Here is a 15184-nt window from a genome sequence, read left to right on the forward strand (position 1 = left end):
AAGCTGAAATTGGGTAAATGATCATTTCCCCAATAAATAATATGCAGAAGTAATATTTGCATAACAGCAGCTATACATATTCAAATGAACGTTCAATACTCGAATTACTTGAATCAAATAATCCACAAGTTCTTGGACACTGACCAGCTATATTCAACTTATTTTATTTCTTCATTTTCTTGGCCTCTTCAAACTGCCAGCAGGCCCGGCAACCTTTTGTCCCTTCCCTGCCATTTTCATTGTTGCCGAAGCTCCTTGCTTGTTCATTGCTGCAACAGCTTCTTGGTTTTTCGTTCCTTTCCCTTTGGCAGCTTTGGCTTGCGCACTATCAGTTGTGTCTCGAAGCACATGGTCTACGAAAGAACAAATTGACATTATCAGTTTATCACTTCTTGTGCAAAGTCATTAAACACATAAATCAAGTATTCAAATGATTTAAAAATTGTACCTCTCTCAACTTGTTCAGAGAAGTTCATATCCTCAAGTGTTGGAACATATTCGATGCTTTGAATGCTTTCTGACCTCAACCAATTTTAGAAGCATATCAACGCTTCAAATGTTTTTGAAGATAGGGAACTCTTGAATGGATCAATTACCCTCCTCCCTGTGCTGAAACAGCTTTCACTAGCAACTGTGCTTACTTGAATTGCAAGCACATCCTTGGCGACTAATGCAAGATTGGGGTACTTAGAACCATTCATTTTCCACCATGCAAGAAGCTTCCAATCTTCATGTTCTAGAGGGTCTTCAATAGGGTCTAGCAAGTACCTATCCACCTCGTGTGAAACTACAGTCTGATCTGAGTCTTCCAACTCTTGTTTCCAATCAGCTTGCATGGCAGCCATCTTCCCACTCATTTGGGTTCTTGAACTTCTTGTGCTAGAGCTGTCAGTACCACTTGCTGCAGCTTTCTCAGCCTCATTGCCACTTGGTCTCGACTTTTTGGTGCCCAAAGACGATGAATACAAGTCCGTGAGGTTCACCACCAATTCCTTCATATCAGCAGACCTATGCTTGATTGTTGCAGCATCAAGTTTAAGCCATATTCTACATACCCTCTCAAAATTGTGAAGTTTGTATCGAGGATCTAAAACCAAAGCAACCAAAAGCAAAGGATTCATGTCATCAAGGCTTTCAAAATATTTTTTAAACTTGCTCTTCATCTTCACTGCCTTCTTAAACAAGATCTTTTCTGTATTGCTTCCAGTACACATCTCAGCCGGTCGAACAAGTCATCGATCTCAACTTCAATTGCCACGATATCGTGGAACGCTTTCTAAGCTGTGGGACTGTTAGTGGCCGAAATCCTCCTTGTGACATCATAGAATACCTGCATATATAAGAGTATAAAACAGAAATTGTAAAGCAAGTAGAAAATGCATAAACTATAAAGCTTGCAGAAAATACAGAAACTTTAAAGGAAGTAGAAAATGCAGAAACTGTAAAGCAAGTACAAAATGCAAAAAAATTATTTACAGAAAATGCAGAAATGCAGAATTGTAGAAATGCAGCAAAACTGTAAAGTATAAATGGCCTAATTGCGGAAAATGCAGAAACTAAACAGAAAACCGTCGAAAGTAAAACTAAACAAGTAGAAATGCAGCAAAACTGTAAAGTACAAATGGCCTAAATGCCTAATTGCAGAAAATGCAGAAAACTAAACAGAAAACTATCGAAAGTAAACAAGTAGAAATGCAAAAACACATAAATTAAACAAGCTATCATTAAAGCAGTTTATAAAAGTAGCCGATTACCTTGAGGAAGTTCACAAAAACAGTGGCTCTTTCCCAGTCAGTTTCAACAGGTGGCCTTGCCCTTTTCACCTTATCTTTTGGCTTTTTTTTTCATCATCCTCAACTTCATCCTCATCAAAATAACCAATGTATTTCGAGTCTTCCTCTTCCGCCATGCGATCAAACGCTTTCCGAAGCTCAAGGGCTACATCCAACATTAAGAAGGTGGAATTCCACCGAGTTGGCACATCCAATATGTACACCTTCTTGCAATCCAATTGTTCTTTGATAACACATTGCTTAAAAACATCAAGCCTTGCAGACGAACTCCTAACATAACGAACTGCGTTTCTAATCGAAGCCACAAATCTATCTATCATTCTTAACCTTGATTTCACAATCAAGTTGAGAACGTGAGCTAAGCACCTCACATGTACCCACTTACCTTCTAAAACAGGCTCTTTTTTTTCAAGTCAGCATCTTTTTCCTAATGTACTCTATAGCAACTTTATTTGCGGATGCATTATCCACCGAAATAGTCAACACTCTCTCGATTCCCCGATCAAGTAGGCATGTTTCCAACAGCTTCCCTATGGTGTTCCCTTGATGATTAGGAATTACACAAAAGTTAAGAATCCTTTTGTGTAAATTCCAGCCACCATCTATGAAATGAGCCGTAACCACCATGTAATTTATGTTTTGCACCGATATCCACGTATCGGTGGTTAAATTAACACAGTGGCTAGCTAGCTCCTGCTTCAGTTTCAGCTTCTCAACATCATACAACTTCCAAAATGTGGTTAAAACTAATCTTCTAGAAGGAACCTTGAACCTAGGACAAGCAACTTTACAAAATCTTTGAAACCCTTCCTTCTCCGGGTGACTAAATGGCAACTCGTCTATTACTATCATCTCAGCACAAGCTCTTAGGCAAGCATCTTGACTAAATGCCCTCATAGTTAAGGAAGGTTCATTCAATTTCCCACTAGCTACAAACCACTTGCTGAAACTCCTCCAGGTCTATCCTACCAGGATATTTTTTACACACAACCTCTATATGCCTCTTTAAACTACTGGTACCATTATCGTATGGATTACAGGCAAGGTCTATGGAGCAATACCTGCATTTGGCGCGCTTGGTAGTCCCAACCTGAACCTTTTTTCCATCTTTGAACTCATAGAGAGGTTTATCAATCTTTTCATAGTGCTCCTATACCATTAAACGTTCCCTCGACCCTGTGGATGTCCTCGCTCTCTTTTTCTGTTTTGGTGGTCTTGACGATGTCATCGTAGATAGAGCTGTTGCAGAAGATGGTTGGTCTGTTGCAGAAGATGGTTGGTCTGTGCCAGTTGCAGGGATGACAGCATTCTCGACAACTTCAGTGTCAGAATCAGAATTGGGGTTTGCATGATTCAAATCGGTATTTGAATTGGGCTCGGATTGGGAAACAGATTCGGTTTGTGGTGTGTTTGAGGTGTTTCCAGTGGAGGAATCCATGGGTGAAAATCACCGGGTGAAACTGTGATCACTGAAATATGAAGAAGAAGATAAGAATTAAGAACTGAAGGTAGATGAAATTGACTGAACTCACATACGGATTCATTTAGGATAATAAGATTTAGGTCGATGGGTGATTGCCTGCACCCAAGTCCACGGTACTCTCTATAGGCTTGACTGAGAGCCAATGGTTATGCTACATGTATACAGGTTCATTTACCGGTCCGGATCGGTTTTATTTGGTTCTGCAACTTTGTGAACCGAAACCGATGTTAGTTTAATCGGTTCGGTTTAGCCCGAACCGAGGATTTCTGTCTTCAAACCCGACTTAATGGTCTGTTCTGGTCAGGATCGTCTCGGTTTCTCAGTCCCTCGGGTCAAACCGCCCAACCCTATCCACAAGTATGCGTATGTCCAAAAGTCAAGTTATTTAACATAGACAAAGCGCATCCTGCTATCACTCCCATGATCGGTCGAAGTTTGGATGCAAGCAAAGATCCATTTCGTCCAAAGGAAGATGACGAAAAGGTGTTGGGAGCTGAAATTCCCTACCTAAGTGCAATAGGCGCATTATTGTACTTAGCCCAATGTACTCGACCAGACATTGCATTCTCAGTGAACTTGTTATCTAGATTTAGCTCAGCGCCAACGCAATGTCACTGGAATGGTATCAAGAACATTTTCCGATACCTAAAATGAACCATTGACTTGGGACTGTTCTTTCCCTACAGAGAGACAAGAGGGACAGCAGATGGAACTGCAATCCCTAAAGGAAATGTTGATGGCGAAAGCGCCACTCACTACACCGAAATGCCAAATGACGTTTTGGTTGGTTTTGCTGATGCTGGGTACCTCTTTGACACACATAAAGGTCGTTCCCAAACTGGTTATGTATTTACCATTGGGAAAACATCGATATCTTGGAGATCAACCAAGCAAACCCTTATGGCTACCTCCTCGAACCACTCAGAGATCATTGCTCTACATGAGGCGGTTCGTGAGCGTATATGGTTAAGAGCTATCATTAAACATATTTGAGGGACTAGTGGTTTGAGTTCTACCACTGAATAGCCTACTTGCATTTATGAAGATAATGCAGCTTGCATCGAACAAATGAAGCTAGGTTATATCAAGGGTGATAACACAAAACACATATCACCAAAGTTTTTCTACAATCAGCAACAACAGGCTCTTCTCAAGATTCAAATGAATCAAGTAAGGTCTAAGGAGAATGTGGTAGATTTGTTCACCAAATTATTGCCCAATACCACATTTGAGAAACATGTGAAAAGCATAGGAATGCGAAGACTTTCCAAGCTCCCTTGATTAATGCAAGTATCAGGGGGAGGTGTGGACATCATGGGGAGTCTAACACACACATGTCATCCTCAAATGTAGAAGGTGTGTTGTGCTATTTTCCTTCAACCAATGTGTATTTTTTGTCCCACAGGGTTTTATTGTTACTTGGTAAGGTTTTTAGTGAGGCAACAACTCATGCACCATTTTATCTTTGACTTGGCACAAGGGGGAGTGTTAAAGGAAAAACATATCATGTGCCTTCATCAAAGCTACTGACGAAGAGGGAATCAAGGAATCAGCAATTACCATCAATCAGCATTTAATGTCATCATTGTAATTCTCTCCCTATATAAAGGGGCTTTGAAATGAGTAGACCAATTCCAATCGCAATTTACTTTTACATGTTTTAAATTATAGAGAATCTCATCTTGCTATTTATATTTAGAAGTTATAATAAAGAATCACTTACGTTGAGGCTACTTCTGCTTTTCGACAAAAGCCACAACAGTTTCTGAAAAAAAGCTGCTCACAAGTTTGGTTACCAAACGCTTATGGGCCTTCTGCTTATAAGTTGGGAGCAAAAAGCCGCCCCCCCCCGCCAAGTCCATCGTATTGAGCACAAGTTATAATGGGCTTTCCAGTAACGTGGCTCTGAGCCCATGTTGACGTGTCAGTATCCAGAGTGAGAGTGAAAAGTCCAGTTGGAGGCACCCGCTTCCTTCTCTCCTTCACTTGCTGCTTTAGACTCGCTTCTCTCTTTGAATTCTGATACGATTTGCTTCAATGATAAGTGCCACCTTCACTTTCACCGACACAGTTTCACTTGTACTCACATTTTTCACTTCATTTATCTTTCACATTTCAGATAATTTCAGGGTTCTACTATGTCTGCCCATTTGAGAAGGCCGCCGGAGGACATGGCTTGCGTGAAGCTGGGAGTGAAGTCTGAAGCATTTCATCGGGAAGGCCAGACTTGGTAAACACTCTTCTGCTTTGATCCAGCAGATTAATACATAGAACTGATGAGTTACAGATTAATGCCCAGATGATGTTTCTTAGTTTGCTTCTTGAATTTCAATCTGTAGTAGGCTTGAAAAAGCAAGAAAGTAGAACCTTTAGTGCATCATGCATGTCTAATGTTTATGAGTGATACTATAGATGCATAAGCTAGTCAGGAAGTGCTTAGATAACCATTTTGTCCTGTCCAGGCTACTAGAAGTTGACAATGTTCCACTGAGCTTTAGGCTATGGAAATTTAGTTGGTAATGGAGTGTAGCTTGGCAGAAAATAAACCCTTGTCATTCATTAGCAACAGAAAGTAGTTAGGATTTCATGGACGATGAATCCATTCATGGGATCAAAATTGATTTATATTGAGGGATAGGATGCAATGATTTTGATTTTTGGATAACTAAGACTATTGAATCATGTTCCTGTATGTATAAGATGAATTTGGGTTTATTTTCTGGATCTGATTTGTGTGTTTCTTACAGGGTTTGCACAACTGGGCTACCGAGCGATATTATTGTTCAAGTTGGGGAAATGTCTTTCCACCTCCATAAGGTAGTTGAAGTATATTGTGTAGTGTGTGTGTGTGAGTCATCGAGTGTGCACAGGCGCATATCTATGTGTCTGTTTCTACATGCTCTCTGTCGGCAGCTTTCCTATTCGCTCACTACTTCAACTCTTCTAGTTATCAGCTTTCATGCTATGTACATCTCATTCTCTAATCAGCATTTTGGGAACTACTGCAGTTTCCATTGCTTTCTAAAAGTGGGCTATTAGAGCAGCTTATCGAACAGTGTTCTATGGAGGAAAGCTCACTTTGTGCATTGAAACTTCATGGTGTGCCTGGGGGAGCTAAAGCATTTGAGCTTGTAACCAAATTTTGCTATGGTGTCAAAATAGAGCTGACTGCGTTGAATGTAGTCATCCTTAGATGTGCAGCAGAATACCTCCGGATGACTGAAGAATATGAACAAGGAAACCTCATTGCACAAACAGAGGTTTTCCTTAATGAAGTCTTCGGCAGTTGGAGAGACTCCATAATAGCTCTTGAAACATGTGAAGAAGTGCAACCATATGTTGAAGAGCTCCACATTGTGTCAAGATGCATTGATTCACTGGCTACAAAAGCTTGTTCAGACCCAAAGTTGTTCAGCAGGCCTATGTCGGGAGGAAGTGACATTAAGAAGCCAACTGGCACTGTGTCATGGAATGGAATTGCTGCTGAAAGTAAGCCACAATCTCCCGGCGAAAATTGGTGGTATGAAGATACATCCTTCCTGAGCTTACCTCTCTATAAACGCCTGATTCAAGCTGTCGAATCAAAAGGCATGAGGCCCGAGAGTATTGCAGCTTCTCTTATAACCTATGCTAGAAAGTATCTGCCCTTGATGAATAGGCTATCAAGCTTCAACGATGCAAATCATGCAAACTCGGGCACAAACATTTCTGATGAAGACCAAAGGGTTTTACTTGAAGAAATTGTGGGGTTGCTTCCTAATAAGAAAGGAGTAACATCCTCCAAGTTTCTGCTTAGGCTCTTAAGAACTGCTATGATATTACATGCAAGTCAATCATGTACAGATAATTTGGAGAAAAGGGTGGGTACACAGCTGGACCAAGCTGTTCTCATTGATCTTCTCATACCAAATATGGGCTACTCAGTGGAGACTCTTTATGACATAGACTGCATTCAGAGGATTCTTGATCATTTCATGTTGGTAAACCAGCCTTATCCATCATCTTCACCATGCATAATTGAAGAGGGGCAACTGATGACTGGCACTGATCCATTGACACCTGTTACCATGGTGGCCAGTCTGGTAGATGGATATCTTGCCGAGGTAGCACCAGATGTTAATTTGAAGTTACCGAAATTTCAGGCACTCGCTGCTGTCATACCTGAATATGCCAGGCCGCTGGATGATGGCATTTATCATGCCATTGATGTTTTCTTGAAGGTAAAACAAGCTTAGGTGCAGGGCATGCCTTCTTGCAACTGAAGTTTGATATATATATTTTCGCATTCTCTTAAATGATCCATTATTGTCTGAGATCTGCGCAATATTTAACTCTGAAATTATTACCAAGTGTTTCATTTCTGGAGCACTAGTTACTATTGGGATCATATTTTTCGGCGACCATAGCGTCTCTTTTTGGTTTCTGATTGTTTATGCTAACTACATTGCATATATTACAACCTCAGGCACATCCTTGGCTTACAGATGCTGAAAGGGAGCTACTATGTAGACTCATGAACTGCAATAAACTCTCATTGGAAGCCAGCACCCATGCAGCGCAGAACGAAAGGTTACCTCTTCGAGTAATTGTTCAAGTCCTCTTCTTCGAACAGCTTAGACTTCGAACATCAATTTCTGGTTGGTTGTTTGTTGACAATCTTGAGAACTCACAAAATCCTAGTGGAAACCTTGGGCTCCCCAGCAAAAATGATGGGTCCAATCAAGTAGACCCTGCACAAGTTGATCGAGCTGTGGGTTTTGATCATGAGGTGAGGGAGCGTGTTTTGGAGCTGCAAAAGGAGTGTTCAAGTATGAAAAAGGAGCTTCAGAAGCTGGTAAAAAACAAGAGAAGTTGGAGCATTCTTCCCATTAGGTTAGGTTTTAGAAAAAAGGTTGATCCTTGTTGTCCAAAAGAATCAAAGGCCTCTGATAGGATGACACCAGCATCATGTTTCAGTGGGCAACAAAATCATGTGAATGGTGAAGTGCCTCATTCACCTGCAACGCCTCAAACCTAAGCGGATCAAATGTATCTTTTCCTGTATTTTTTTTGGATTTTATTCTTTTGCAACTCCGAGTTAGATTGATTTTAGGGTTTTTATCCCAAATGATACATGAACTTATCCTTTATTTTATCGATGGTACCTGAACTTCAAATTTGATCACAACCAGTACCTGAACTTTTCGATTTCATTTTAAATGGTACCTAAGGCTACTTTCGATCACTATTCCGGCCAAAAAAGCCAAAAAAAAAAAAAAAAACAAGTTCAAGGCAAGTCTATTACCAAAAATCATCACTATATATGATCGCAACCCTCGAAATCATCAAAAATCATCACTATGATCACCTCCCATGCCGTTTTTAGTCAGAATAGTGATCGGAGGTGACTCTAGGTACCATTTAAAATGAAATCGAAAAATTCGGGTACTGGTTGTGATCAAAATTGAAGTTCAGGTACCATCGATAAGATTGAGGTATAGTTCATGTACCATTTGTGATAATAACCCTTGATTTTATTTAAGGGGGTTTCTATTCATACCTCCAAAATTAGTATTTTTTTTATTATAGTTGACTTTGTCAACTCATGTCAAATTACCAATAATGACACAAAAGAGGGAAATAAAAATTTTAAAAAAAAAACTCTTCTTTTTTTTAAAAAAAAATTTTAACCCCACCCCACCCCTCCCCTCTCATGATGTCAGTGAGGTTTGAAACCGTGACATCCACGATATCAGTTATCCCAGATAATCAACAGATCACAGCTCATCGACAAAAAAAAAAGTCTCTTCTTACCTATACAAATAATATGTTTCGATGAGGCAATTCGCAAAATTGTAAGCTGTGCTTTGCCTATTGTATTGCTGCTTGCGATTTTTTTCCAACTCGAAGCAATTAATAAATATGTGTCTCTCTCCAAGCTAAGAAGCATTATGTTGGACCGGCTTTGGAACACCATGACCACTTTTTGTACGGACATCTGTACGTAAATCATAATTAAATGATGAAAACTTTTAATCCAAAAACTCAGTTTAATTAAAAATTTTGAGAATTGGGAGTAATATCTAAACATCTCAGACTGTATACCAACGTGCTTCTATATTCAATTGATTTAATGAAAAATACTGTATTGACTACCAACTGGAGATTTTTTTTTTTTTTTTTGTGCAGCTTAATTGTATTAAAGGTAAAATAGAATTGTGAAATCTTCAAAAATTGAATGAGGTTCAACTACTAATTTTGGAGATATGAATAGAACGTAAAAGAAGAAATTTTTATTGATTTTATTGGACGATGGGCGTTGTGGGAAAATTAGGGAGGTCTAGACAGCAAATTGGTTATCTATAAAAGTAAGTTTGAGGTCTATTAAGTTGGGATGTCCAAATGCCAGCTTTGGAGGTATGAATAGAAGCTCCCTTTATTTAATTTCCTCAAGAGAAGTTACATGTCATTACAAATTGGGGAGAGGATTGAGAATGGAAGGGTACACGAGAGAAGTTATAGCTCTATTGCATTTGGGGTTGAATTTCTTATACAAAATCTAGGTATCAGCCGTGCTCAAGTGTTCCAGGTCCAGGCTGAGCCGTCCAGTACTTTAACTGCCCTAGTGCTCCGAGTGAATTTTTGAGTATTTGTATCTATAAACCTTGATTGTGCTCAATACATTTTGCCTCTATACGCGCGTGAGTGGCTTCCAACAATAAATACATATTGATACCTCATATAGACTAACATACAACAATAATTGGAAATCTGATGCCCCTGAAAGACTCTTTCAACATTTATCACAAGCTTTTTGCACAGATTAAAAAGAGCCAGAAGGGTCTATTGAGCTGACATGAGAGACAGGAAGTTCTTTGCTTTTCCTCTTGTACTTAATTTTCCAATCCCATCTTCACAATCACCAGTAGTGGAATCAACCCCAGGAAAATGTTAGAACTCAAATGAAGAAACCGGGTCCTAATTGTCCCTAACCCTTCGCCTCTTACTCCTGTTTTCATAACTAGTCTGACTCTCCATAGGCCACATCACATGTCACACTGTCTCCATTGTTGGAACTTGTAAGGCAAAGGCACTCCTCTTTTCTCAATTAGCTAGGCCCCTTCCTTTTCCATTTCCAATCAACATGACTTGTCCTCTCCTTTGTATTTGCCTGTAGTTGGTTAGCCTAACCTCCACTGTTGGCCACAGCTCCTAACCTTTACCTTAACAGAAAGCAGTACGTGAAAAGAAAGGCCAAGTATGTCTGCAACAACAATTGTCCCCTCCTTTTCTCTTGGCCAGTGACACTTATCTCACTGTGATTGGACCACCTGTTCCACATTTCCAACTACATCACAAGCTTTCTACGGACCCGTTTAGTGTGATTCCATGACAGTGATAAAATACAAGAAGGGACAAATAAAGCATAGGTATAGGCACAGAGGCTTTTGTTTCCTTGCACTTCTTGATTTTTTTTATTTTTTTTTATTTTTTAACTTCACTATCTCCCAACCAAGATGAATTTACTAGTCTTATCATTATATCTCAAAAACACTGGGAGTAACTTAACGCTTAACTTCATGAAACAAGATTGAACTAGTTGAAATCAAGCACATATTTGGTTTAATTAGAAAGAAAAGAGTAGATTATAAATTAGTTAACTATTAATAGGGGGAAGGTTCACAAGCCTCTACTACTTGCTTACTTACAACTAAAGCAGGGGAAGAAAATTTCCACAAAAAGGAATGTTGAAGATCGACATATTAAGGTCAATTGCAATAATATACAACAAAGAAACTCCCCATATCAGAGATTTAGAGTTCTACAAATTAGCTTCTTCAACTTCTGAAATTCCCACAGGCAAATATTTTGCTTGAATGCTACAATCCCCTTTCACCTAGAGATACCGAATTCTTGAGTGTAGCCAAGCTGTCCCATCTCCCAATTCAACTTTGAAGCAACTCTTTCATGACATGGAACATAATCCTATCACCATAAGAAAGAAATCAGTACCACAGACCACAATAGAGGTGAAGGACTTGACTTTTCGGTGTGTAAGTGTTTAGTGACACTTAAAAGAAGCTTTAATAATTTTACATGTGAATTTGTTAATTATTCGAGTAAAACTCAAGAGACAAACAAACAAAGAAAATCAAAGAATGTTTTGGGCTACCTCCAATTTCTTCACCAACTCCATTGCTGTTGGTGCTGATATAATAATGTGGCGTGCATTTGGGCTAACAAATCCTTCTTCCACAGCTGTATCAATGAATGACAGCAAGGAATTGTAGTATCCATCAACATTCAGCAATCCCACCTGGAAAAGAAAAAAAAAGTTGATTTAAGCCCCAATATTCATAATTCTTAATTAACATTGATTTTGGCTTAAATTCCAGAAAAGCTACTTACCGGTTTGTCATGAATTCCAAGCTGAGCCCAAGTTATCACTTCAAGTAACTCTTCCAGAGTTCCATAACCACCTGTATGTAAAATGTAATTAAGCTTTTGCAGTCCAAGCTTCATTTGTCTTACAGTTGACATAATTAAGTCATACAATATGGTGGCCTAAGGACCAAGATCAAGCTATTAATCATTAGTATCTCTAATACATGAAGAGGGAAAGACCACTATTTTGTTGATGTAAAACAGTAAAAGGATAAAAAGGCAGATTATACTGTCAGTTCCTTTGCTTTGATCATTTGACCTTGGTGCAATGTACTTTGACTACATAACTTTGAAAGTTCCAAATATACTTTGCTCACTTGCAGAGGGAGTTTATATCTTTTCAATTTTTTTTACTCTCATTTTCTTCTGGGTTGGAAGAATTCAATTCTTCAGGAAGACCCATCAAAGCATAATAACTATTTTGCCTCTCTCCCCCTTCATATGTTCTATGATGTTCAAAAGAACTCTGCGATGAAATGAATGAAGTTTCTCAAAAGTGATCAGCGTCATTCCCTATCAGGTGCTTGTGCAAGTTGGCAAAGACTATTTAGTGAAAGTGTGCATATGTCAAGCTTTTTCTCCATAAGGCAGGAAACAATTGGTAGAGTCATTTACTGGCTACAGAGACTATTAAAGCCAAGAGCATATTAACAACAGAGGCAAGGTTCCTCAGAAGCTCTAATTTTCAGTGTAAGGATGTTGATGGGTCATAGGACTGGTTTGAATGGTTGCTCTCTAATCATCATGGCTCTCGGGGAGTGTGAGATTCACACAATCACAATCATAATAGACACACAGCTTGACCAGATTTCAAGGCTTTTACAATAAAAATAAGAACCCTCAACAGTAAATTTTCAACTTATTTTGACCTATTAATCTATTATGGTCAAATTGTTCATAAACCCTTTTTGTTATTTACTCTTTTTCTTTTTCTTTTTCTTTTTCTTGGTCAAAAGTTATTTATTCAGTTTATTAAGGGTTTAGGGTTCTCTTCTGATTTGTGGTTCTGTCTCACTCAATTCTCTTCCATTTATGTTCCATTTCAGTTCATTGGGGTTCGGTATATAATAGTTAAACACAAGAAGGGGAATTGGGGATCTTCACAAGAATCAAAAATTCCAATCTGGGTCAATCCTTACATGCTGAAATTGGTAAAAATAAAAGCCATGGAGGACCTATGTATTTTGATTGGTTTAAGAATTCTCGTGCAAAAACCAAAACAAGTATGCAGGGTGTGCAGTGCAGGGCTTATACTAACCAGGCAATGCAATAAAGGCATCTGAATGCTTAGCCATCTCTGCCTTTCTTTGATGCATGTCTGCAACTGCCTTCACTTCCCCCACAGTTTCACCAGTAATCTGTAAAATGGTGCCAGTGCGCAGAAAACCATTAAAGATATTTCAATTTGGAACTTTGTGCAGAGAAGCAATGATGGTTTTGCAGAGAAATGATGAACTTAATACAAATTTTCAACCCAGCTACTCCCCAGCCGGTCATTTTAGAGCAAAATAAACAAAGTTCCTTACATAGAATAAGCCAAGACAGAAAAGCACAAGAAGCAAAATACTTTTCAGTTAAATGAGCATATAGACTATACAGAGAAACCAGTATAGTGTAGTATTAGTGCCAAGTACTTGAGTGTAAAAATAAGCCTCCCCATGCATCCATTGAAGAATCACTATTCTAGAGAACCAAACAGAAAATAACAAGAAACAAAGCAAGAAACAAAGAACAAAAAGGGAGCAAAAACCAAACCAAATAAAAATGGAGCAAAAATAAAATTAAAATCCAAAGGGTGGCTAAAAGTGCTCACATCATCCACAGATTCCACACCAAAAAGAAGAAAAGGAAAAAAGAGAGAAAGCAACAAAAGATTGAAAAGAAAGAAAGATGCAGAAAAGATTTGGACAAGAATCTGAATCCCAATGAATTGTGAGATATATAGAAATAACAATAAAATAAACCTTGTACAATTAATAAAAGTTGAAGGACTTTAATCTGGCTAATACGAAACATACCTCTCGAGGCATGAGCGTCTTGGGAATAACTCTACAGGGAGACAATAACACGATAAAAATTAGTACCAAAACTCACTTAATTGTTTCTTAATCTGTTTTGTGTTTTTTCTTACTTCAATTCTTTTATGGTTTCTGAGATTTCATAATGAAAGAGCAAAACAATACCCAATGACATGCCGACCACCATCATGCACAGCTTGAGAAACCAAACCCATTAGGCCTATGCTGCCTCCTCCATAGACCAGATCAATGTTCCTTGAAACCTTCAAGAAAACCAAACCAAACTCAGCACATAAACACTAAACTAAATACTACGATGTGTCAGTACTCAGTACAAATGGACAGAGATAAATTTCATTTATATGAAAGCTATCATTTTTTCCATCTCCAAATGGACTTAGTTAAGTTTGATAAGCTTTTTGATGATGACAGAGAGAGAGAGAGATCAACATTTTCATGCATTATGCTAGAGACAAACTTAACAAGGACGAAAGGTTCAGTTTGAAGAGGTCAATCTAAATTCATAAAATGGAAAATCAACCCATGAACCATATGACAAACAAGTTGCAATATCATAATGTGCTTGCCCCAAAAAAGCAGAACAACTTAACATGAAATGTTAAAAGCCTAAACAAGATGAAGACTTCCCACTAACTCCTAGCAAAACCCATTTGGCACAAACAAGAAACCAACATAAAATGAAGACCAAAATCCATCTACCAACACACCAGTAAGTTAGAAAGTTTGAGAGTATACAAGAACCCGCTATAAAGGAACAAAACCCACATCTTAATAAGCATAAACAACTTTTGAAATAATGAGAGACTCATTCTATACCAGCTCTTTTCCAAGCTCAGTGGCAGCATCTTGGTAGCTAGTCTTCTTGCCTTGGCTACTCCCACAGAACACACAAATCCTCCTGAACTTTGAGAGCTTCATTTCAATGTTAGTAATCTCCATTTTGTCTCACTCTCACTCTCTGGTTTTTGTTGCTCAAAATTCAAAGACTATTCTCTCTGTCTCTCTCAATCACTCTAAATTCCCCTCTACTCTGTTTCTTTCTTTTCTTTTGCTCGTTGCACTTCTTTGGTGGTGCGTTCTCCACATGCGTATTTATAAGCCCCCTCGCACGTGAGTACTCCTAGCACGCTTGCAACAACCAAAACTCTCTCACCCTCGCACGCGTGGACCACTATTTTATTTGTTTTCTATTTTCCCATCCCATTATTTTCTTTCATTTTTTTTTTTTTCAGTCTCTACCCTTTCTGCTTTAGAACCATTATGATCAAAAATAAGTTGTCTATTTATGAACTTCCCTCAATGATGTTGTAATGTTTTCTTATCTTGTTTGTCCATTTATTATGATACATCTCAATAAGGGTGGACCGGGTATTAGTTTGAATTAACACATCGACGTCTTCATTCTATTATTCGTGCTGTAAAATTCTGTGGTCGTACCAGCCTAT

At 38.6% G+C, this 15184-nt stretch overlaps 2 protein-coding genes across 3 annotated transcripts; one reads left to right on the forward strand and one right to left on the reverse strand.

Annotated features, from left to right (window-relative positions):
• Positions 1–5252: 5252 nt before the first annotated feature.
• On the forward strand, positions 5253–8404 carry LOC112191557 (BTB/POZ domain-containing protein At5g03250). 2 transcript variants are annotated; one of them, XM_040517175.1, is made up of 5 exons: positions 5253–5320; positions 5396–5506; positions 6024–6093; positions 6285–7496; positions 7742–8404. In XM_040517175.1, the coding sequence occupies exons 2-5, from the start codon at positions 5415–5417 to the stop codon at positions 8291–8293; spliced, it is 1926 nt and encodes a 641-aa protein (XP_040373109.1). In that variant the 5' UTR covers positions 5253–5320; positions 5396–5414; the 3' UTR covers positions 8294–8404. The 2 variants fall into 2 exon arrangements, with proteins under 2 accessions (XP_040373109.1, XP_024186688.1); XM_024330920.2 differs by having other exon boundaries at positions 5305–5506.
• A 2581-nt stretch (positions 8405–10985) lies between these two features.
• LOC112193743 (cytokinin riboside 5'-monophosphate phosphoribohydrolase LOG3) lies at positions 10986–14813 on the reverse strand. The gene is made up of 7 exons (XM_024333971.2): positions 14556–14813; positions 13884–13981; positions 13719–13749; positions 12959–13058; positions 11665–11735; positions 11429–11572; positions 10986–11241 (listed from the first exon to the last, which is right to left on the reverse strand). Exons 1-7 carry the CDS (start codon positions 14676–14678, stop codon positions 11149–11151), a joined length of 660 nt encoding a protein of 219 aa, XP_024189739.1. The 5' UTR covers positions 14679–14813; the 3' UTR covers positions 10986–11148.
• Between the last annotated feature and the right edge of the window lie 371 nt (positions 14814–15184).

This window comes from Rosa chinensis, chromosome 3, assembly GCF_002994745.2.
Source record: "Rosa chinensis cultivar Old Blush chromosome 3, RchiOBHm-V2, whole genome shotgun sequence".
Taxonomy (NCBI): Eukaryota; Viridiplantae; Streptophyta; class Magnoliopsida; order Rosales; family Rosaceae; genus Rosa; species Rosa chinensis.